The 24521-nt window shown below is 45.0% G+C and overlaps 1 protein-coding gene across 4 annotated transcripts in view; it reads right to left on the reverse strand.

The window, feature by feature from the left end:
- The window catches only part of smad5 (SMAD family member 5), a 79630-nt gene that overhangs the window by 16487 nt on the left and 38622 nt on the right, over nt 1-24521 (reverse strand). For all 4 annotated transcript variants that reach the window (XM_085995600.1, XM_085995601.1, XM_085995599.1 and 1 more), the window contains exon 3: nt 99-350. In XM_085995600.1, coding sequence (XP_085851726.1) covers nt 99-350 — 252 coding nt within the window. The remainder of the gene's footprint in view (nt 1-98; nt 351-24521) is intronic.

Below are 24521 nucleotides of genomic sequence, written 5' to 3' on the forward strand. Positions count from 1 at the left end.
AATAAGTTTCACTGTGTAGAAATAAATAATACTTCATAATAAAATAAGACATTTCCCCGATATTAAGTTTCCTAAAAAGGTATTAAATCGGTTCTTACCTGGCAACTGGAAAGGACTGCTTGGTCCAGAACTGGCTGGAGAGCTGGGGTAGGTGCTGCTGGCAGGAGATGGAGGGTATGGGCTATTCGGCGAAATAGGAAAAGGATTACTATTTGGTTGTTGGAAGGAATCGGGAAATGTGGCATTGTGTGGCATATGGGGTTCATTATGACTCAAATTCCGGAACTGGACTAGAAGGCTGTGCTGTGGGTTAAATTCACTGTGTCTTGGAACCAAAACCGGAGGCAGAACTAGAATAAAAAAAAGGTAGACATCTTAATTGTCAAGTGTTGACTACAGTATAAATTTTGCTACAGTCTAGAAACATGCCCATCTGATCATTTTGTTGACTTAAATGGAAAATGTATTAACATTTATTTAAATGCAAAATACTTAAAAACAGACAAAATAACAACAGAAAACACTGGAAAAACTCAGCAGGCCAGGCAGCATCTGTGGAGAGAGAAACAGAGTTAACGTTTCAGGTCGAAGACCTTTCGTCAGAACTGGAAAAAAGCATGAAATGGAAAGCAAGTTTAGGGGTTGGGAAAAGGGGGAGAGGATGAAAGAACAAAAAGGGAAGGTCAATATTAGGATAGAAAGCAGGAGAGGTTAAGAGACATTCAAGGCAAGAGGAGATGGTAATGGGGCAGGTTAAGGAACAAAGGATGGCTCTAGATGAAGTGTGAATTGCGCTGGCAGAATGAAGGACAGCTGCCATGTGGGAGGGAAGAAAAAAAGGCCAAACAAAAAGTGTGGATATATATATATATATATATATATATATATATTATTATATTTTCTCGGCCGAGGTTATGATCTGAAATTGTTGAACTCTATGTTGAGTCCAGAAGGCTGTAAAGTGCCTAATTGAAAGAGGAGGGGCTGTTCCTCGAGCTTCCGTGGAACAATGCAAGAGGCCGAGGACAGTGAGGTCTGAGTGGGAATGGGGCGGTGAATTAAAGTGACAGGCCACCGGGAGCTCGGGGTCCCCCTTACAGACTGAATGGAGGTGTTCCGCAAAGCGGTCACCCAATCTGCGTTTGGTCTCCCCAATGTACAGGAGGCCACATCATGAGCAGCGAATACAGCATACTAAATGGCAAGTACAAGTAGTAAATCGCTGTTTCACCTGGAAGGGGTGTTTGGGGCCCTGGACAGTGGGAAGAGGGGGGGGGGGGGGGGGGGGAGGTATAAGGGCAGGTGTTGCATCTCCTGCGCTTGCACGGGAAGGTGCCGGGCGAAGGGGAAGGGGTGCTGGGGGTGGTAGAGGAGTGGACTAGGGTGTTGCGGAGGGAGCAGTCCCTACGGAATGCTGAAAGGGAAGGTCTTTTGTTTAGTCTTCATGTTGATACATGACATTATAAATTAGTGAGCACTCCAATCAAAAAATATGGCGGAGAGCATACTGGACTCCCAATTTATGCCACAGATGCAGTTTCATTATGCACATTAGTAAAAACATTCGCTCAATTCTTTTGTGAGCTCCTCTATTTCTTCCTTTCTGTCATTTCTCTGCTGCCTTTCCCATTCAGCAACATCTCTAGTCCAATTTTGTACATTATGCAGAATCCTGATCATACAATGATTTACATAATTATATAAGCCAGAGTGGATTAGGCGGTGGTCTGTCCAGCAGTCATCAGCTCCTGTCATGGCGCGGACGTCCTTGTGGTCCCTCACTCGGATGATGACGTAGTCCAGCAGATGCCAGTGCTTGGAGTGAGGGTGCTGCCATGAAGCCTTGTACTTATCTCTCTGACAGAACAAGGTGTTGGTTATGACAAGGCCATGTTCTAAGCATTTCGACAGGAGGAGGGTACCGTTGGAGTTGGCTTTCCCTACCCTCTCTCTGTCGATCACACCTCCCCAGAGGTCTGTGTCCTTTCCAACTCTGGCGTTAAAGTCGCCAAGAAGGATCAGCTTGTCGCCCGTTGGGATTCGGGACAGGGATTGGTCGAGGCTGCAGTAGAATTCCTCTTTGGTCTCGTCTGTGGCTTCCAGTGTTGGGGCGTATGCACTGATGACCGTAACACACTGGTTCCAGGCTAGGGTGAGCCGAAGAGTCATGAGGCGCTCGTTTATACCACTAGGAAAGTTTCAGACGCCCAACCAGTTCATTTTTTATGGCGACGCCTACTCCATGGAGGCGGCGTTCTTCTGGAAAGGCAAACCTGAAGAAGGTGGTGTAGCCACCACCTTGCTCCTAGAGCTGGCCTTCCCCTGCCCGCCGGGTCTCACTTAGGGTGACAGTGTCAATATCAAAACGTCTGAGCTCCCGGGCAACTATAGCAGTACGGCGTTCCGGTCTGTCACTTTTGGGGTTGTCCATGAGGATTCTGACGTTCCAGGTCCCGAACTTCATTTTAAAAAGGGTGGAAGATGCCTGTGCGTGAATTCTTTTAACGTGGGGTGGCTGTTGCACACCAGCTACCACACAGGCTTGACAGAGCAAGGTCTTGGTCCAATGGCAAGGGGATCCAAGACGATTGGAGACCAGGCTCTGCTACAACGGCCTAGCACACACACACACACAATCATACTGCTACTGTGTTCCTCCCTCCTTCCCGCAGATCCCCTCTGCCTGGGTTTCGTAGGATGCATTGTGGTCCTCCCGGCCTCGCTGTTGGCCTGTGCCACGCCTTCCCTGGGCCCCGACCCCGCTGCTGGTCCACGCTGCACCACTCCTGGGCCTTGACCTCACTGCTGGGCTCGTCCTCGCTCCTGGGTCCCGGCCTCGGCCACGAATGATGCGGTCTCTCTCAGGATCAAATTAGCACCGATATTCTCGCGATCCCTGGCCCCGAGCTCCACTCGCGATCCACTACTCACTAGAGTTCGAGTTCGCTAAAATGTGAAGAGCCAGTGCTCACTGAGAACAAAGAACAGGCATGGTCGGGGGATGGACAATGGGCTCAGGTAACATTAACCTTGCAGCTACGGATAAAATGCACCCACTATTAGAGCCAGGGGAACAAACAGAAGAGGAGACGGGGGGGGGGAAAAAGAGCAAAGGATGGCAACGGATGGTCAAGGATGGCAAGGGAGCTCCCTAGGGAGCTGCCAGCACAGGAGCCATCTTGAAAGCATAGTAGCCCCAAAACAGCAGCGGCAACAGAAACAATGCCGCAGGAAAATTAACGCTGGAGCACTAAGATAGCCCTATTCAGCCTGTGCCTCACAAACAACCTGACTCCTCCCAGTGATGCAGAGACAGAGTGCCCACAGCGCCTGGTCTGCACTCAAGGCCTCCATAATCAGCACCCGTGAAGAGACGCTCAGTCACTCAACCAGGAAACACCAAGACTGGTTCGACGAGAACGATCAGGAGATCCAGGAGCTAATAAGCCGCAAGCGCAAGCCATTCTTGATCTGGAAACAGCAACAGAACTCGAGAGCAAGAAAGTAGCTCTCCAGAAGCCTGAAGGCCGAGGTCCAACAAAAAACTCACGACCTAAAGAACAGATGGTGGGTGGAGAAAGCACAGGAGATCCAGCAGCTAGCCGACAACCACGACGTGCGTGGATTCTCTAGGGCAGTCAAGACCATCTATGGCCCAAGCACTCAAGGCCCTACCCCACTGCGGGCCAAGTATGGAGAGGTACCCATCAAGGACAGAGAGGCAGTCAGTGCCCGCTGGAAGGAGCACTTCGAAGATCTCCTTAACCGCGACTCTGTCTTCGACGAGAGTGTCCTCAACTCCATCCCACAGCATGCTACCCGCCACCATCTCAGCACAACCCCAGCCCGGCAGGAGGTTGAAAAGGCCATCCGACAACTAAACAACAACAAGGCCTCAGGAGCAGATGGAATCCCTGCCAAGGCACTAAAGCATGGCGGAGAAGCATTACTGGCGCGAATTCATGAACTCATTTCGCTTATCTGGAAGGAGGAGAACATGCCAGGGGATCTCAAAGACGCCGTAATTGTGACCATCTTCAAGAAAGGTGACAAGTCCGATTGCGGTAATTACAGAGGAGTTTCCCTGCTGTCTGCTACAGGGAAAGTCATCGCAAGAATCCTCCTCAATCGCCTTCTCCCAGTGGCCGAAGAGCTCCTCCCAGAGTCGCAATGCGGATTCCGCCCACTAAGGGGCGCAATGGTCATGATCTTCACCACACGACAATTACAACAGAAATGCAGGGAACAGCACCAACCGCTGTACATGGCCTTCTTTGATCTCACAAAGGCCTTCGACACTGTCAACCGTGAGGGATTATGGAGTGTCCTCCTCAAATTCGGCTGCCCTCAAGTTTGTCACCATCCTCCGCCTGCTTCATCATGATATGCAAGCCGTGATCCTGAGCAACGGTTCCACCACAGACCCAATTCACGTACAAACTGGGGTCAAACAAGGCTGTGTCATCACACCAACGCTCTTCTCAATCTTTCTTGCTGCAATGCTCCATCTCACCCTCAGTAAGCTCCCCACTGGAGTGGAGCTAATTTACAGAACAAACGGGAAACTGTTCAACCTCCGTCGCCTCCAGTCCAGATCCAAGGTCGTCCCATCCTCTGTCGTCGAATTACAGTATGCAGATGATGCTTGCGTCTACGCTCACTCGGAGGTCGAACTCCAAACCATCGTCAACACCTTCACCGAAGTGTATGAGAGCATGGGCCTTACACTAAACATCCGTAAGACAAAGGTCCTCTACCAACCTGCCCCCGCCACAGTACTGCCCCCCCGATTATCAAAATCCACGACAAGGTCTTGGACAACGTGGACCACTTTCCATACCTCGGGAGCCTACTGTCAACAAGGGCAGACTTCGGCGATGAAGTCCAACACCGCCTTCAGTGTGCCAGTACAGCCTTCGGTCGCCTAAGGAAGAGAGTGTTTGAAGACCAGGACCTCAAACCCGGCACCAAGCTCATGGTCTACAGAGCAGCAGTGATACCCGCCCTGCTGTACGCCTCAGAGACATGGACCATGTACAGCAGGCACCTCAAAGCACTGGAGAGGTACCACCAACGCTGCCTCCGCAAGATCCTGCAAATCCATTGGCAGGATAGGCGTACCAACGTCAGTGTTCTTGCTCAGGCCAACATCCCCAGCATTGAAGCTCTGACCACGCTCAATCAACTCCGATGGACGGGTCACATTGCCCGCATGCCCGATACGAGACTCCCAAAACAAGCACTCTACTCGGAGCTCCGGCATGGCAAGAGCGCCCCAGGTGGGCAGAGGAAACGCTTCAAGGACACCCTCAAAGCCTCCTTAAGAAAGTGTAACATCCCCATCGACACCCGAGAATCCCTGGCCCAAGACCGTACAAACTGGAGGAGAAGCATCCGAGAAGGCGCCGAACACCTGGAGTCTCTTCGCCAGGAGCAAGCGGAAGCCAAGCGCAGGCAGCGCACGTCAACCCAAGCACCCCACCCACCTGCCCCTTCAACCACCGTCTGCCCCACCTGTGACAGAGACTGTAGGTCCCGCACTGGACTCATCAGTCACCTGCAAACTCATTTTTAATGTGGAAGCAAGTCATCCTCGGTTCCAAGAGACTGCCTAAGTATATAAGCCACACAAGGCAGGCCCAGGCTTCAAACAAAGCACTCTGCTATTTGCAGTTTTTAAAATTGAGATTTCCCTCTGGCATTGGAAGCAAAACAAAATAAGTGAGCAGTGCAAATGCAAAATGTGTTGGACTAAAGTGCCTTCCATAGTCCTACTATTATCAGTTAGGACTAGGATAGGTTATGTGGGCACAACTTCATGTTGACTTCCCCCCCCCCCCAAGAATTTGTTTTGATAAAGCTTTATGGTACTCTATTCTTCAAAAAGGTGCCAATACTGCCAAATCAGTTTCCTTTAATTGTACTAGGTCACATCTTGTGCTTGCATTATGCAGAAACACTATCACTCCCCTCCATCCCTAAAAAACCTTCCCAAAAAGCAGTCGCCATATAGACAGTATATTCTACATCCTTCCAAGGGTAAATTTGACTCAATGTGAACAGGCTTTTTAAACAATACGTTCTTGCAAGAATTGAAATGACAATGATTTTTTTAAATTGCATTTTTGTTTCGCAAGAAGATTAAAACAGAGATCAGTTTGATTCAAGTGAATTTGTATTTTGATGCAATGAAATCTATGTTATTACAGTTGGTTCTACTGCTACAGGGTTGGCAAAAGTCATCCTATACTGAAACCCCCATTCAGAACCTGCTGAATCACCATCAGAAGACAAAAAAAATGCAAACTCCAACAGTTTGAGACAGAAAATCTTGCTGATTCTGTTATTGGCAATCTTTATATAGTCAGATAAAATGCCTTATAATATGAATTTCAGAAGAAAATCGATCATATGTAACAACAGGGAAGTCAATTTTAATAGCCGATGTTGAAGAGAAGCAGCAATTTATTTATTTATTTATTTATTTATTATTTTTTTTAAATAGGCCTCGAGTTTCAGGAGTGGCTATATGTATATTCAGAGCAGACCAACAGTGCAAATCAGCATAGAATCATAGAAAGTTACAGCACGGAAGGAGGCCATTTCGGCCCATCATGTCCGCGCCGGCCAACAAAGAGCTATCCAGCCTAATCCCACTTCCCAGCTCTTGGTCTGTAGCCCTGCAGGTTAGAGCATCCCAAGTGCACATCCAAGTACTTTTAAAATGTGGTTAGGGTTCCTGCCTCTACCACCCTTTCAGGCAGGCAGTGAGTTCCAGACCCCCACAACCCTCTGGGTGAAGAAATTTCCCCTCAAAACCTTCCACCAATTACTTTAAATCTGTGCCCCCTGGCTATTGACCCCTCTGCTAAAGGAAAGAGGTCCTTTCTATCCACTTTATCTAGGCATCTCAATTTTATACAGCTCAATAAGGTCTCCCCTCAGCCTCCTCTGTTCCGAGGAAAACAGACCCAGCCTATCCAGTCTTTCCTCATAGCTAAGATTCTCTACTCCTGGCAACATCCTTGTAAATCTCCTCTGTACCCTCTCTAGTGCAATCACATCTTTGCTGTAACCTGGTGACCAGAACCGCACGTAGTACTCCAGCTGACAGCATAGTCAGAGGGATAGATACAGTTCTCTGCGGCCAAGAGCGAGAGTCCAGACGGCGGTGTTGCCTGCCCGGTGCCAGGGTTTGGGACATCTGCTCTGGGCTGGAGAGGAACTTGCAGTGGTCGTGGTCCATGTAGGTACCAATGACATAGGTCGAATTAGGAAAGAGATTCTGCTGAGAGAGTATGAGCAGCTAGGGGCTAAATTAAAAAGCAGAACCTCAAGGGTAATAATGTCTGCATTATTACCTGAGCCACGAGCAAATTGGTATAGGGTAAATAAAATTAGAGAGATGAATGCGTGGCTCAAAGACTGGTGTGGGAGAAATGGGTTTCAACTCCTGGGGCACTGGCACCAGTACTGGGGAAAGTGGGATCTGTATCGTTGGGACAGTCTTCACCTGAACCATGCTGGGACCAGTGTTCTGGCGAGTTGTATAACTAGGGCGGTAGAGGGCTTTAAACTAAATATTGGGGGCATGGGATCAAATTTGGGAAGATGTGGTAATTCAAAGATTAGAGACAAGGCAAGAAAGGTATTACTATGGGAAATGGTAAACAGACTGTGACAGGAAGGGATAGAGAGTACAAATCTAAGAGTGAATCAACAGATAAGGCTGGAGGTTACAAAAATAATAAAAGGTCAAAACTGCATCTGAATGCAAGTGGCATTCGAAACAAAAACAGATATACTGATAGCTCAAATAGAAATAAATAAATATGATCCGATAGCCATTACAGAAACATGGCTGCAGGATGACATAGATTGGGACCTAAATATTGAAGGGTACATGACATTTAGGAACGACAGGAAGGTGGGAAAAGGTGGAGGGGTGCCTCTGTTAATTAATGATGGTATTAGCACAGTAGAGAGGGATGACCTAAGTTCAGGAAACCAAGATGTAGAAGCAGTTTGGGTAGAGATGAGAAATCATAAAGGCAAGAAGTCGCTTGTGGGAGTGGTGTACAGGGCCCCTAACAGTAACCACATGGTAGGATGGACTATAAAGGAAGAAATAATGGGAGCTTGTCAGAAGGGTACGGCAATAATCATGGGGGGTTTTAATCTGCATATAGACTGGAAAAATCAGATGGGCAAAGGTAGCATAGATGAGGAGTTCATGGAATGTTTTTTTTGGATAGTTTCTTACAACACCACGTTCTGGAACCAACCAGAGAGCAGGCTATACTCGACCTGGTATTGTGCAACGAGATAGGATTAATTAATGACCTCATAGTGAAGGCGCCCCTAGGTAGCAGCAATCATAATATGATTGAATTTTACATTCAGTTTGAGAGAGAGAAAAGAGTGAGTCCAAGACTAGTATTTTAAACTTAAGAGCAATTATGAGGGCATGAAAGCAGAGCTAGCTAAAGTGAACTGGCAAATTAGGTTAAGGGATAGGTCAATAGAGTTGCAGTGGCAGACATTTAAGGGGATATTTCAAAATACACAGAATATATACATTCCAACAAGAAAGAAAAATTCCAAGGGGAGGACCCACCATCTGTGGTTAACTAAAAAAGTTAGAGATAGTATTAAACTTAAAGAAACAGCATATAATTGCGCAAAGATGGGTGGCAGGTCAGAAGATTGGACAGAATATAAAAAACAGCAAAGAATGGCTAAAAGATTAATGAGAGAAAAATTGCTGTGGCATTTGAGTTGAGAGAGTGTGGTAAGTGGGAGAAAAGTCATTTAAGTGTATTGTGTGAATTTTAGTGTGTTAAAAAGTTAATTATTTGAAGTGAGTTTAATTTTTTAAGTGTAAATTAAACTGCTGGGGAGTTTAAACTGGAAGTAGAATCCCGGTATAAAAGGGGCGGGACTAGTGCTACTGCACAGAGTGCGGCTGCATTGAGTGTAAGCAGAGTTGGTAAGTGGGAGAGTTCGGGCAAGTGGGAGGTGAGGGGGTGTTTTTGCTCCGTTTTGTTCCCCACTCCCAGGCTTAGACAGCACTGCGGAAGCGGAGCAGCGAGACGAGCAACCAAACAGGCCCCACAGACAGTATTCAAAGAGAAGGTTGGTGATCAGCTGGTTGGTAGGTTTTCTTCCTTCTCTTTTATACCTTTAATAAGTTGGTAAGTCCTATTGAATAGTGGTGTGATATTATCATCTATATCCGGGCAGGGTCTTCATAACTAATAATAAGAAATGTAATTAATTATATAGAATGGAGCAGGTGATGTGTTACTGTTGCGAGATGTGGGAGCCGGTGGGCCCCATTGAGGCTCACGGTGATTACATCTGCGACAAGTGTTTGCTGCTAGAGGAACTCCGGCTCCGTATTGAGGTGCTCGAGACCGAGCTTCAGACACTGCGACACATCAGGGAGGGGGAGAAGTTTCTGGACTCTATGTTTCAGGAGGTAGTCACACCTATGAAATTAATTAATTCAGATGTAGTCCGTGGTCAGGGACAGGACGGTGTGACTATGAGTGAGGCAGGTACAGGGATCCAGGAGGTAGTGTTGAAGGAGCCGCAGCCCTTGCTCTTGTCAAACAGTTTTGAGATTCTTTCTCCCTGAGGGGGCGGGAGCGGGGACTGCAGGGAGGATGAGCAACCTGGCCACAGCACCATGGAACAGGGGGCCATTCAAGTGGCGGGGGGGGGGTGGGGGAGTAAAAAGAAATGTTGTAGTGGTAGGGGATAGTATCATTAGGGGGATAGATAGGGTTCTCTGCAGTCGAGAGCGGGAGTCCCGAAGGCTGTGTTGTCTGCCCGGTGCCAGGGTTAAGGACATCTCTTCTGGGCTGGAAAGAAACTTGGAGCGGGAGGGGGAGGATCCAGTTGTCGTGGTCCATGTTGGTACCAACGACGTAGATAGGACAAGGAAGAAGGTTCTGTTAAAGGAGTATGAACAGCTAGGGGTCAAATTAAAAAACAGCACCTCAAGGGTATTAATCTCTGGATTATTACCTGAGCCACGAGCGAATTTGGCTAGGATAAATAAAATTAGAGAGTTAAATGCGTGGCTCCAAGACTGGTGTGGGAAAAACGGGTTTTGCTTCTTGGGACACTGGCACCAGTACTGGGACAAGAGGGAGCTGTTCCGTTGGGACGGACTTCACTTGGCCAGTGCTGGGACTAGAATCCTGGTGAATCATATAACTAGGGCTGTAGAGAGGGTTTTAAACTAATTAGTGGGGGGGAGGTTTCTAGAGAGCAAATAATAAAAATGACTACGGAGAAGGTCCTAGACTTAGGTAGCAGTGGGGGAATTAAAAAACAGAGCGTGTCAGGAAGGGACAGAAGGTATGGAGTAAAAGGTAAAGTAGTAAAAGGAGAAAAAGCAGGAACTAAGTGTCACAAAACATATGGGAAAGTTCTTTATCTGAATGCACGTAGCATTCGTAACAAAATGGACGAGTTAACGGCACAAATAACTACATATGGGTATGATCTTGTGGCCATTACAGAAACATGGCTGCAGGGTGACCATGACTGGGAATTAAATATACCAGGTTATTTAACAATCAGGAAGGACAGGCAGGAAGGAAGGGGAGGTGGGGTGGCTATGTTAATAAAGGAAGGAATCACTGTAATACAGAGAAATGATATTGGGTCAAAGGATCAGGATAGTGAAGCAGTTTGGGTGGAGATACGGAATAATAAGGGGAAAAAAACACTAGTGGGCGTAGTCTATCGGCCTCCGAACAGTTGCAACACTGTTGGACGGAGTATTAATCAGGAAATAGTTGAGGCTTGTAATAAGTGAACAGCTATAATTATGGGGGATTTTAACTATCATATTAACTGGACAAATCAAATTGGGCAGGGCAGCCTTGAGGATGAGTTCATTGAGTGTATTAGGGATGGATTTCTTGAGCAGTATGTAACTGAACCGACCAGGGGGCAAGCAACCTTAGATTTGGTCCTGTGTAATGAGACAGGATTAATTAAAAATGTCCTAGTAAAGGATCCCCTTGGAATGAGTGACCATAACATGGTTGAATTCCATATTCAATTAGAGGGTGAGAAGGTTGGATCTCAAACAAGCGTGCTGAGCTTGAATAAAGGAGACTATGAAGGTATGAGAGCGGAATTGATTAATCTATTTTCCCAGTCCACTCTAAAGGGTAAGACGGTACATGATCAGTGGTGTACATTTAAGGAGTTATTTTACAACTTCCAAAAAATATATATTCCACTGAGGAAAAAAGGGTGTAAAAGAAAAGATAGCCATCCGTGGCTAAGTAAAGTAATTAAGGATAGTATCCGACTAAAAACAAGGGCATATAAGGTAGCCAAATCTAGTGGGAGGATAGAAGATTGGGAAGTCTTTAAAAGACAGCAAAAAATAACTAAAAGTTTAAGAAAGGGAACATAGATTATGAAAGTAAATTAGCAAAAAATATAAAGAGATAGCAAAAGTTTCTATAGTTATATAAAAAGAAAAAAAAAGAGTGGCTAAAGTAAATGTTGGTCCCTTAGAGGATGAGGCCGGGAAATTAATGGTGGGAAATGTAGTGTCCGTGTGTAGATAAAGACACTGAAGACAGGAGTTGGTTCATAGGTATTTACTAAGCAAGTCTGGGGGGGGGGGGGGGTTCTAAAGGATATACACAATACACAGGCTTATATAGCCCAAGTGGCAATTACCAGCATTGCGCACACCTGGGGCTCTTAAAGGCACATACACCACAATTCCTCCCCTTCTAGCTAACTAGTACATCATATTTTAAGTAATTATTAATTACATGTTATATGCAAAATAATATACATTGCTGTATTAATTAATTATAAGTTAGTCTCTCAGGAGGCTTCCTGACTCGGTCCGGATAACGCCTCGGGGGTGTAGTAGTTTCTGGTGGTGTAGTAGGTTCTTCTGGTAAGGCTGATTCGGCTTGAAGGCCAGTGTCGGGTTCATCGGGTTCCAGTATCACCGGATCGGAGGTAGATATGGGTATCTCTACTTCATCGTTAGATGTATAGCGTGGTGGTGTAGGTTGTCCCTTTTCGGATGACTTGATGATTTGGTCAGCATGGCGCCTTATTATGCTTTCTCCGATGTCCACGGTATACATCAGTGGTCCTAGTCGTGTGCAGATAGTTCCAGGCTGCCATTTCTCGGTACGGTAGTCCCGGGCCAAAACCGGTTGGCCTATCTGGAAGGCCCTAGTTGGCCTTTCATTCATGCCCTGAAACTGCCGGTTCTCCACGTCCCTTCGGATGTTGGGCTTGACCAAATCCAGCCGGCATCTTAGGTTTCTATTGTAGAACATCATGGCGGGAGTTTGGTTTGTAACCATATGTGTTGCATTCCTATATGCAAATAAGAAGTTATCCACCTTGTGCTGAAGTTTTATGTCCTCATTACCCATGGCCTTGATGGCCTTCTTGAAGGTCTGGACAAACCTTTCAGCCAATCCATTGGTGGCGGGATGGTATGGGGCGGACGTGTAGTGCTTTACCCCATTGTTCTTTAAGAACTTTCTGAATTCTTCGGACACAAATTGCGGTCCATTATCAGAACATCTCTGTTCCGGCAGCCCATTCCTGGCAAATATGGTCCTTAATACTGTGATGGTTTTTTCCGTGGTGGTGGAGGACATCTTTATTACCTCCGGCCACTTGGAGTGTGCATCAACCGCGATTAAGAACATTGAGTCCATAAATGGACCAGCAAAGTCGATGTGCACCCTTTGCCAGGGAGATGAGGGCCACTCCCATGGATGTAGAGGGGCCTGTGGCGGAGCATTTTGGACCTTCTGGCATCCTAGGCAGCTCTTGGTCATGTCTTCGATGTCTCCATCGATACCTGGCTACCATACAAACGCCCTAGCTAGGTTCTTCATTTTCACTCCACCCAGATGCCCCTCGTGAAGCTCCTTTAGCACTTTATCCTGGAGTTTGGGTGGAATCACCACTCTGGATCCACACATCAAGGTTCCTCGGCACACTGACAGCTGTTTTCTTTGCGAGAATGCTGGCAACAGTGGTTCGCCATGTGCTGGCCATCCCTTCACTGTTAAAACGTAGACTCGAGAGAGAGAGTCGGGTCATTTCTCGTTTCCCTTTCGATGGCAGAATTTGTTACTGGTAGACATTCGACTATGGTAGAGTGGAATATCTCTACTGGGTCTACTGTAGGTGCCTCTTCTATCGTTGGCAACGGCAGGCGCGATAAACCGTCAGCATTCCCATGCTGTTTTGACCCTTTGTATTCAATGTTGTATTGGTGTGCCCCTAGAAAAAGGGACCACCTCTGTAGTCTTTGTGCCGTCATAATGGGGACACCTTTCTTAGGGTTGAATATGGAGATGAGGGGTTGATGGTCAGTCAGCAAGGTAAATTTTTGTCCGTGTAGGTAATGGTTGAATTTCTTCACTCCCCATACCAGGCTGAGTGCTTCCCTGTCTATCTGGGAATAGTTACGCTCAGCTGAGTTCAATGAGCATGACGCAAAAGCTATCGGCCGTTCCGAGCCATCAGGGAATCTATGGGACAATACCGCTCCTATGCCGTAAGGGGATGCATCGCACGCCAGTCTGATTGGTAGTGATGGGTTGTAATGAGCCAAAACTTTCTCGGATGTGATTAAGTCTTTACATTTATGGAAGGCACGTTTACAGTCTTCGTTCCATTTCCAAATCACTCCTGTCTGTAGAAGATCATTAAGAGGGTGTAGAAGAGTTGATAAGTTCGGTAAAAATTTATGATAGTAATTTATTAATCCCAGGAATGACCTCAATTGTGAAACATTTTCAGGTGCTGGGGCTTTTATAACTGCTTCAATTTTTTCAGGTGACTTATGCAACCCTTCCTTATTAATTATGTGGCCACAATATGATATCTGATTTTGGAAAAATTCGCACTTGGGGCGATTTGCTCGTAGGCCCCGTTCTTTCAGCCTAGTGAGCACCTGCTCCAAATTGGCAAGGTGCTCGTTGTCGTTTTCTCCTGTTATAAGGATGTCGTCTAGGTAACACTGAGTCCCCGGAATCCCTTGCAGGACTTGCTCCATAGCTCTTTGCCAGATAGCTGGAGCTGATGCTACTCCAAAAATCAGTCGATTGTACTGGTACAGGCCTTTGTGTGTGTTTATTGTGAGATACTTTTTAGAGGTCTCCTCAACCTCCATCTGCAGATATGCCTGTGCCAAGTCAATTTTTGTGAAACGTTTTCCTCCGGATAGTGAGGCGAAAATATCTTCTATCCTCGGAAGAGGATACTGTACCGTGTGAAGGACCGGGTTTACAGTCACCTTAAAGTCCCCACAGATGCGAATTTTTCTCTGTTCCTCAGAGTTATTTTTCAATGCTTTTTTCATGACTGGAACGATGGGTGTTGCCCATTCGCTCCAATCTATTTTGGATAATACGCCTGCCTTTTCCAAATTCTCCAGCTCTGCCTCAACTGCCGGACGTATTGCGTATGGCACCGGTCTTGCCTTAAAAATTTTTGGAATTGCTGCATCTTCCACTTTTATTGAGGCGGTGATGCCTTTCAAGGTTCCTAGTTTCTCTTGAAACACTTCTTTGGCGTTGGCCAAGATGTCTTTTAATCGTTCAGGTATGATGTCATCATTGTTTTTTTCCTTACTGGTCACCGTCAGTGCCTGAATGGAGTGCCAGTCTAAACGTATCTTCCTTATCCATTCACGTCCCAACAACGGTGGACCACCATCTTGTAGAATGTATAAATACAACTTTTGTATTTCTTTGCCGTTGTATACCACAGGCACCTTTATTTTTCCTTTGGGGTATACTTTCTGCCCCGTATATGTTTTTAAGATAATGGATGTGTCTTTTAGAGGTATATGCGAAAATAGCCTCTCGTAATCTCGTCGATTTATTACGGTTAGAGCTGATCCTGTATCTAGCTCCATTTTAACTGGGGACCCTGCTATTATGAGGGTAACCCAAATGGTCTGGTAATCTTCATTGGCAATTACATTATGTAATTTGAGAGAGCTTAGTCTCTTGTTCCCGGAGTCGCTATCGCTCTTCTGGTCTTTGGAGCTACTGTCCGTCATCATTTGTACCTTTCTGTGCTTTTCCTTATTGATTTTTTTCCCATTAGTGGATTTTTTATTTTCAGATCGGCATACACGTGGAATGTGTCCCATCTTTCCGCATCGCCTGCATGCTTTTTCTTTGAACCAGCAATCCCTCTGGTCATGGTTGGATCTGCCGCAGCGATAACATCTTTCGAAACCCCGTGTCATTTCATGGGTGCCGAAGTCCTGTGGCCTTTGCTGTATCTTTGCCGCTCCTATTGCACTGAAAGCCTTGTCCAGTGTTAAATCTTTTCCAGAAGATACCTTTTTTTGTGTTTCTACACTTAGGGGATCGCAGATGAATTTGTCTTGCAGATAATCTGCCAGTCCTGCCTCGAATTGGCAGTGTAGGGTATCAGCAATCTCCTCAAAATTCTTGTCCATCGGTTCGGCTGGAGTGATTAAGTTGCGTAACAGCTTGTATGTTTCTGCGCCCATTAGATCCAGAAGCACTGAAGCTTTTTTTTCATCTTCTATTCCATTTGCGGTGCAAAACACCTCCACTCTTTCTACATATGTGGTCCAATCCTCTATCTTATCAAAAACATCAATATTGCCAAAGTTAGGCTCTGTTTCGTTATCGAAAGCATCAATATTGCCAGACTTAGGCATTTCAAAAAAAGATATGGCGCTTCCTGCGCTTTTTTTTTTCTCTCTGTAGCAACGATATGGCGCTTCCCCGCCGCTGCTACCGATAACAATGCTGTTTTATTGTGGTTTCCGTTTATTCACTGTTGGAGACTCGTTCCCGACGGAGGTCTAAACGCTGACCTGCTTGCCGTGCCGGCCGTCTCCCGAGTGCACCCTCCCAGTCCGTTATTGCTTGCCTCCGATTTCGCTGCCTGTCTCAGCTGTAGAGCCCGCCGCTGGAGCCCCAGCCTGACGCCCAGGAAGGATTAGCGCAGTACCTGCCACCAGCTTGGCCAGCTGGTGAAACCACAGTTTCTATTACTTCCTTGAGTCTTCTGGACGCTGGAGGAATCGATGTCCTTGAGGTGCTGCCGAATTGCAGGTAAGTCCGTTTCCACTTCGTCGCCACTGTAGTGTCCGTGTGTAGATAAAGACACTGAAGACAGGAGTTGGTTCATAGGTATTTACTAAGCAAGTCTGGGGGGGGTTCTAAAGGATATACACAATACACAGGCTTATATAGCCCAAGTGGCAATTACCGGCATTGCGCACACCTGGGGCTCTTAAAGGCACATACACCACAATTGCTTTTAAAGGCACATACACCACAGGAAACATGGAGATGGCAAAAACGCTGAACAATTATTTTGTATCAGTCTTTACGGTAGAGGACACGAAGAATATCCCAACACTGGACAAACAGGGGGCTCGGGGGGGGGGGGGGGGGGGCGGGAGGAGCTAAATACGATTAAAATCACTAAGGAAGTGGTACTTGGTAAAATAATGGGACTCAAGGCAGATAAATCCCCTGGACCTGATGGCTTACATCCTAGGGTCTTGAGAGAAGTGGCGGTAGGGATTGTGGATGCATTGGTAATAATTTTCCAAAACTCCCTGGACTCAGCAAAGGTCCCGGCAGATTGGAAAACTGCCAATGTAACACCCTTATTTAAAAAGGGTAGTAGGCAGAAGGCTGGAAACTATAGACCTGCTAGCCTAACATCTGTGGTTGGTAAAATTTTAGAGTCCATTATTAAGGAGACAGTAACGGGACATTTGGATAAACAATTTTGGATAAACAAGTCAGCATGCTTTTATGAAGGGGAAGTCATGTTTGACAAATTTGCTTGAGTTCTTTGAGGAAGTAACATACAGGGTGGATAAAGGGGAACCAGTGGACGTAGTGTATTTAGACTTCCAAAAGGCATTTGACAAGGTGCCACACAAAAGATTATTGCTCAAGATAAAAAATCATGGGATTGGGGGTAATATTCTGGCATGGGTGGAGGATTGGCTATCTAACAGAAAGCAGAGAGTTGGGATAAATGGTTCGTTCTCAGACTGGCAATCAGTAATTGGTGGTGTTCCGCAGGGGTCAGTGCTGGGTCCCCAACTCTTTACAATCTATATTAATGATTTGGAGGAGGGGACCGAGTGTAAAATATCAAAGTTTACAGATGATACAAAGATGGGAAGGAAAGTAGTGAGTGAGGAGGACATCATAAAAAACCTGCAAAGGGACATAGACAGGCTAAGTAAGTGGGCAGAGATTTGGCAGATGGCATATAATACTGGCAAGTGTGAGGTTATGCACTTTGGCAGGAAAAATCATAGAGCAAGTTATTATCTTAATGGCAAGAAACTGGAAAGTTCTGTAGTACAAAGGGATCTGGGGGTCCTGGTGCACGAAACTCAAAAAGTTAGTATGCAGGTGCAGCAAGTGATCAAGAAGGCCAATGGAATGTTGGCTTTTATTGCTAGGGGGATAGAATATAAAAACAGGGAGGTATTGTTGCAGTTGTACAGGTATTGGTGAGACTGCACCTGGAATACTGCATACAGTTTTGGTGTCCATACTTAAGAAAAGACATACTTGCTCTCGAGTCAGTACAAAGAAGGCTCACTCGGTTAATCCCGGGGATGAGGGGGTGGACATATGAGGCGAGGTTGAGTAGATTGGGACTCTACTCATTGGAGTTCAGAAGAATGAGAGGCGATCTTATTGAAACATATAAGATTGTGAAGGGGCTTGATCGGGTGGATGTGGTGAGGATGTTCCCAATGATGGGTGAAACTAGAACTAGGGGGCATAATCTTAGAATAAGGGGCTGCTCTTTCAAAACTGAGATGAGGAGAAACTTCTTCACTCAGACGGTAGTAGGTCTGTGGAATTTGCTGCCCCAGAAAGCTGTGGAAGCTACATCATTAAATAAATTTAAAACAGAAATAGACAGTTTCTTAGAAGTAAAGGGAATTAGGGGTTACGGGGAGTGGGCAGGAAATTGGACATGAGTCTATGTCCGGAACGGTCATGGCCCTGTGGGTAACGGAGCGGGCCCAGGGGCCGTGTAGCCTGGTTCTGCTCCTACTTCTTGTGTTCTAATTATGTGTTAGATTTCAGGAGATGGTTCTATTCCTGTTCCTGGCTGGGGTGGAGATCACCTTTTACAGAAGGTAAGTACTGTAGAAAACAGAAAAAGACAGTGATCTCCTGGACGAGTTTCGATCGCCTAGATGGGTCGGAGAGGAATTTCCCAGATATTTTCTCCCAAATTGGCCATTGGGTTTTTTATCTGGTTTTTCGCCTCTCCCAGGAGATCACATGGGTTCAGGAGGGATGTAGAGTGATAGTAGATTTGAGGTTAGGATCAGATCAGCTCAGCCATGATCTTATTGAATGGTGGAGCAGGCTCGAGGGGCCGATTGGCCTACTCCTGCTCCTATTTCTTATGTTCTTATAAGAGAAAGCTAGCTAGAAATATAACAACAGATAGCAAGAGTTTCTACAGAGACTTTTAAAAGAAAAAAGAGTTAACAAAGTGAGCGTTGGTCCTATAAAAAGTGAGTCTGGGGAATTAATAATGGAAAATAAGGAGATGGCAGTTGAATTGAACAGGTATTTTGCATCGGTCTTCATTATAGAGGATATAAGTAACATCCCAGAAATAGCTGTAAATCAGGAGATGGAAGGGAGGGAGGAACGCAAGAAAATTATAATCACCAGGGAAGTGGTACTGAGCAAATTGTTGGAGCTGCGGGCTGACAAGTCCCTGGGTCCTGATGGACTTCATCCTAAGGTCTTAAAAGAAGTGGCTAGTGAGATAGTTGATGCGTTGGGTTTTAATTTTCCAAAATTCCCTAGATTCGGGGAAGGTTCCATTAGGTTGGAAAATAGCGAATGTAACTCCTTTGTTCAAAAAGGGAGGGAGACAGAAAGCAGGAAACTACAGGCCAGTTAGCTTAACATCTGTCATAGGGAAGATGTTAGAAGCTATTATTAAAGACATTATAGCAGGGCATTTAGAAAAGTTCAAAGTAATCAGGCAGAGTCAACATGGTTTTGTGCAAGGGAAATCATGTTTAACCAATTTATTGGAGTTCTTTGAGGAAGTAACATGTGCTGTGGATAAAGGGGAACTGGTGGATGTACTGTACTTCGATTTCCAGAAGGCATTTCATAAGGTGCCACATCAAAGGTTATTGCAGAAAATAAAAGCTCATGCTGTAGGGGGTAACATATTGGCATGGCTAGAAGATTGGCTAGCTAACAGGAAGCAGAGATTAGGCATAAATGGGTCATTTTCTGATTGGCAAGATGTAACGTGTGGTGTGCCACAGGGATCAGTGCTGGGGCCTCAACTTTTTACAATTTATATAAATGGCTTGGATGAAGGGACTGAAGGTATAGTTGCTAAATTTGCTGATGACACAAAGATAGGTAGGAAAGTAAATTGTGAAGAGGACATAAGGAGGCTACAAAGAGGTATAGATAGGTTAGGTGAGTGGGCAAATATCTGGCAAATGGAGTATAATGTGGGAAAATGTGAAGTTGTCCATTTTGGCAGGAAGAATAAAAAAGCATATTATCTAAATGGTGAGAGATTGTAGAGCTCCGAGATGCAGAGAAATCTGGGTGTCCTAGTGCATGAATCGCAGAAGGTTACTATGCAGGTACAGCAAGTAATTAGGAAAGCTAATAGAATGTTATTGTTTATTGCGAGGGGAATTGAATACAAAAGTAGGGAGGTTATGCTTCAGTTATACAGGACATTGGTGAGACCACATCTGGAGTACTGTGTACAGTATTGGTCTCCTTATTTAAGGAAGGATGTAAATGTGTTGGAAGCAGTTCAGAGAAGGTTTACCTGGAATGGGCAGGTTGTCTTATGAGGAAAGGTTGGACAGGCTAGGCTTGCATCCGCTGGAGTTTAGAAGGATAAGAGGTGACTTGATTGAAACATACAAGATCCTGAGGGGTCTGGACAGGGTGGATGTGGAGAGGATGTTCCCTCTCGTGGGAGAATCGAGAACTAGGGGTCACTGTTTAAAAATAAGGGGTCGCCCATTAAGACAGAGATGAGGAGAAATTTTTTCTCAGAGGGTTGAGAGTCTTTGGAACTCTTCCTTCAGAGGACAGTGGAAGCAGAGTCTTTGAATATTTTTACGGCAGAGGTAGATAGATTCTTGGTAAGCAAGGGGGTGAAAAGTTATCGGGGGTAGGCGGGAACGTGGAGTAATCGGATCAGCCATGATCTTATTGAATGGCGGAGCAGGCCTCGAAGGGCCGAGTGGCCTATTCCTGCTCCTAATTCGTATGTGGCCTAACTAGTGTTTTATACATTTGAAGCATAACCCCCCCTGCTCTTGTATTCTATGCCACGGCTAATAAAGGCAAGCATTCCGTCTGCCTTCTTAACCAACTTATCTACTTGGAATGCTACCTTCAGGGATCTGTGGACATGCACGCCAAGGTCCCTTTGTTCCTCTACACTACTCAGTGTCCTACCATTTAATGTGTATTCCCTTTCCTTGTTAGCCCTCCCCAAATGCATTACCTCACACTTCTCCAGCTTGAATTCCATTTGCCACTGTTCTGCCCACCTGACCAATTTATTGATATCTTCCTGCAGTCTACAGCTTCCTTCTTCAGTATCAACCACACAGCCGATTTTAGTATCATCTGCAAACTTCTTAATCATACCCCCTATATTCAAGTCAAGATTGTTGATATATACCACAAAAATCAAGGGAACTAGTATGGAGCCCTGCGGAACCCCTCTGGAAACAGCCTTCCAGTCACAAAAACACCCATCAACCATTACCCTCTGCTTCCTGTCTCAGACAGGTTTGAATCCAACTTGACACTTTTCCCTGGATCCCATGGACTTTTAACTTCGTGACCAGTCTGTCATGTGGAACCTTATCAAAAGCCTTGCTAAAGTCCATATACACATCAAACGCACTACCCTCATCTATCCTCGTTACATCCTCAAAAAATTCGATCAAGTTTATCAGACACGACCTTTCCTTAACAAATCCGTGCTGTCTATCCTTAATTAATCTGTGTCTTTCTAAATGAAGATTTATCCTGACTTTCAGAATTCTTTCCAATAATTTTCCCACCACCGAGGTTTGGCTGACTGGCCTGTAATTACTCGGTCTATCCGTCTCTCCCTTTTTAAACAAGGGTACCACATTAGCAGTCCTCTGGCGCCACACCTGAAGCCAGAGAGGATTAAGAAATGGTCAGGGCCTCTGCTATTTCCTCTTTTGTTTCGCTTAACAGCCTCGGACACATTTCATCCGGGCCTGGGGATTTATCCACTTTTAAAGCTGCTAAACCCCTTAATACTTCCTCTCTCACTATGTTTATTTCATCTATTATTTCACACTCCTCCTCCCCCCCCGATAGCAATGTCTGCTTCGCCCCTCTCCTTTGTGAAAACAGACGCAAAGTATTCATTAAAAACCCTACCGACGTCTCCTACCTCCACACACACATTACCCTCATGATCTCGAATAGGCCCTACCTTTTCTTTAGTTATCCTCTTACTCTTAATATATTTATAAAACATCTTTGGGTTTTCCTTGAATTTACTTGCCAAGAATTTTTCATGCTCTCTCTTTGCTTTCCTAATATCCTTTTTAATTGAACCCCTGCACTTTCTGTGCTCCTCTAAAGCATAGGTTTGTACAATGAGCTGATTTTGAAGAAAATGCACCATCTAAATTGCAATACAAATTGTTGCTTATACTAGTAATAATTTTTCTTTGTAAATAAAAGAGGGAAATATTCCACATACAAATTTTGAAGTGATTTTTAGCCAAAAATCAAAGCATTCATCTCACTTCTGCATTAACTACCAACACATATTACAACAATTATATTTCCTTCATACAGCCATTTGAAGTGGGAGAAGGGGGAAATTAAAGTACAATCTGAAAAATTAAATAGCTTCCTTCAGTTTCAGTAATGCCCAATTTCACCAGCCAGGACCCATCAGCAACACAGATGATATTAAAGCCCAAGGTTCTGAAGTCACCCAACAACTTAGCACGTCAAGGAAAATATATTAGTGTATCCAAGTAGTAACAAACCTCTGCAACAGCTAACTCTCATGACAGGATCTACTGATGCCTCATGTTGTACTCTACCTGCTCCTCAAAGAAAGCCCTACACAGGGTTAAGGTTATGAGAGCTCAAGGGCACAGGTGTAATTCTAAATGGGTCCAGGATTGAAGAATAATTTGGATATTGGTACAATGCAGGGATCAGCTGCTTGTCTGGCAATGCATCTGGGTGTGATGGTCAATAGCAGTGCTCCTATATCCAAGGAAGACGTCAACAACGTGGCCAATGGTGAACCAGACAGACCACATTGGTGAGTTAAGATTTTTGTTTTTTGGGGGGGTGGGTGAGAGGTGTTGACACATTTAATTTTATAGTTGCAATTAGCAATTACAGCAAATGAACATTTAAAAACTTTGGTTTGAAGGCAAAACGTATCTCGGATATGCTGACCATGCAAAATATTAACAGACAAGTGAGATGCCTGAAACAATTTAAAATAGTAGCAATTTAGTCATTAGCTACTAAAGACAGACTTGTCACGAGGATGTATCACACTCTTTAAAAATCAGTTTTCTGAGCCAGGTATCCGCAGAGAGTTCCTCTCGAGGTTTGCAGATTGTACAGGCTGTGAAGTCATGGTATGGCACAAGAGGCATCAGTAGTGACTGGTGATAGTGAACTACTTTCCTGCGGCTCAAATTTGAAAACAAAGTCATTAAAAAAAGAGCCAGGTCATCAATTATTAATCTTGCAGCAGAAAAACTAGGTTCCTTTTTGCGCACAATTTCATCCCTACTTCTAAAGTGGTACATTCTAGCAGGAAGAATGAGGAGGCCACTTACTCCTTGGAAAATAAGTGTCTAAATGGAGTAGAGGAGCAGAGGGATCCGGGCGTACAGATAAACAAATCACTACAAGTAGGGACGCAGGTTAATCAGGTCATAAAAAAAGCAAACAAATCACCGGGGTTCATTTCTAGAGGGATAGAATTAAAAAGCAGAGAAGTTATGTTAAACTTGTATAGAACCTTGGTTAGACCACAGAGTACAGTTCTGGTCTCCGTATTATAAAAAGGATAATAAAGGCACTGGAGAAGGTGCAAAAAAGATTTACTAGGAGGATACCAGAACTGAGAGGTTATACCTATTAGGAAAGACTGAACAGTCTGGGGCTCTCTTTAGAAAAGAGACTGAGGGGTGACCTAAGAGAGGTTTTTTACAATCATGAAAGGGTTTGATAGGGTAGATGTAGAGAACATGTTTCTACTTGCAGGGGAAAGCAGAACTAGGGGCCATAAATATAAGATAGTCACTAATAAATCCAACAGGGCTTTCACGAGAAACTTCTTTACTCAGAGGGGTTAGAATGTGGAACTCGCTACCACAAAGAGTAGCTGTGGCGACTAGCATAGATGCATTTAAAGGGAAGCTAGATAAACATGAGGGAGAAAAGAATAGGATATGTTGATGGGGTTAGATGAAGATGGGTGGGAGGAGGCTCGGTGTGGAGCATAAACACCGGCATAGACCTGTTGAGCTAAAAGGCCTGTTTCTGTGCTGTAAATACTATGTAATTGGAGATTCCTGGCATTTCATCTGACTTAGAACATCTTGATCCAATAGGGTCAATGAGTCTTGAGATTATAAAGTTGAAGATTCCTGCTTTTCCCTGTCAATAGGAACAGAAAAGAATTGCCAACGAAATCTTGTGAATGTTCCAGAGATTAAGGAGCGAGAAGAAGGGAAAGAGAAAAGACAGAAACTGCTAGGTCCAGTTAACAAGATATTAAGATTGCAGACAGTTATGGCAACAGAGCCTCGGGTTTCAATAGGTCGCCAACAAGGGCATCTCTGGGTAGTACTACTAGTCAAAGATGACCCCAGTAATTTCTTGGTAGATGGGCCATTCATGAGATAGACCTAGTCTTTGCTGAGAACACCCACAGTGATGTTAAGCTACATGCCAAGACAGGTATACTTGGGTTCACAAGAGGTGCAAGATCGATAATGGTCACTGGTGTCAGAGATAGGACAGCAACTATGACTAAAATTTGAATAATATTGTGCTCAAAATCATCTTAGGGCATTAGGTGAAAACTACTTATCTAATAAAATAATGAGTGACAAGTGTGGAAACTTTGAACAAGTCTCAATGCAATGCTGTGCACCCTGCAGAACTTGAATGAGCCTCAAGCATTCTAGTGGAAGCAAAACTATGCCTCCGGTGGTCAGGAATCATGCTGCTATGTCAGTAAGGTCCTTTGCTGACTGTAGCTGGGAATTTTCTCAATTTACAAATCCCCACATTTCTAATTATTCAACATAACTGTTTGATGGATCCCACACCACCTCAGATGGAACTCTGATGAGCTAGTCATCTAGAGATAGGCATGTAGGTGTCACTAGAGAGGCACTTGAACACCCA

Source organism: Somniosus microcephalus, chromosome 8, assembly GCF_052327205.1.
Source record: "Somniosus microcephalus isolate GS21.2 chromosome 8, FLI_Smic_1.0, whole genome shotgun sequence".
In the NCBI taxonomy this organism is placed as follows: domain Eukaryota; kingdom Metazoa; phylum Chordata; class Chondrichthyes; order Squaliformes; family Somniosidae; genus Somniosus; species Somniosus microcephalus.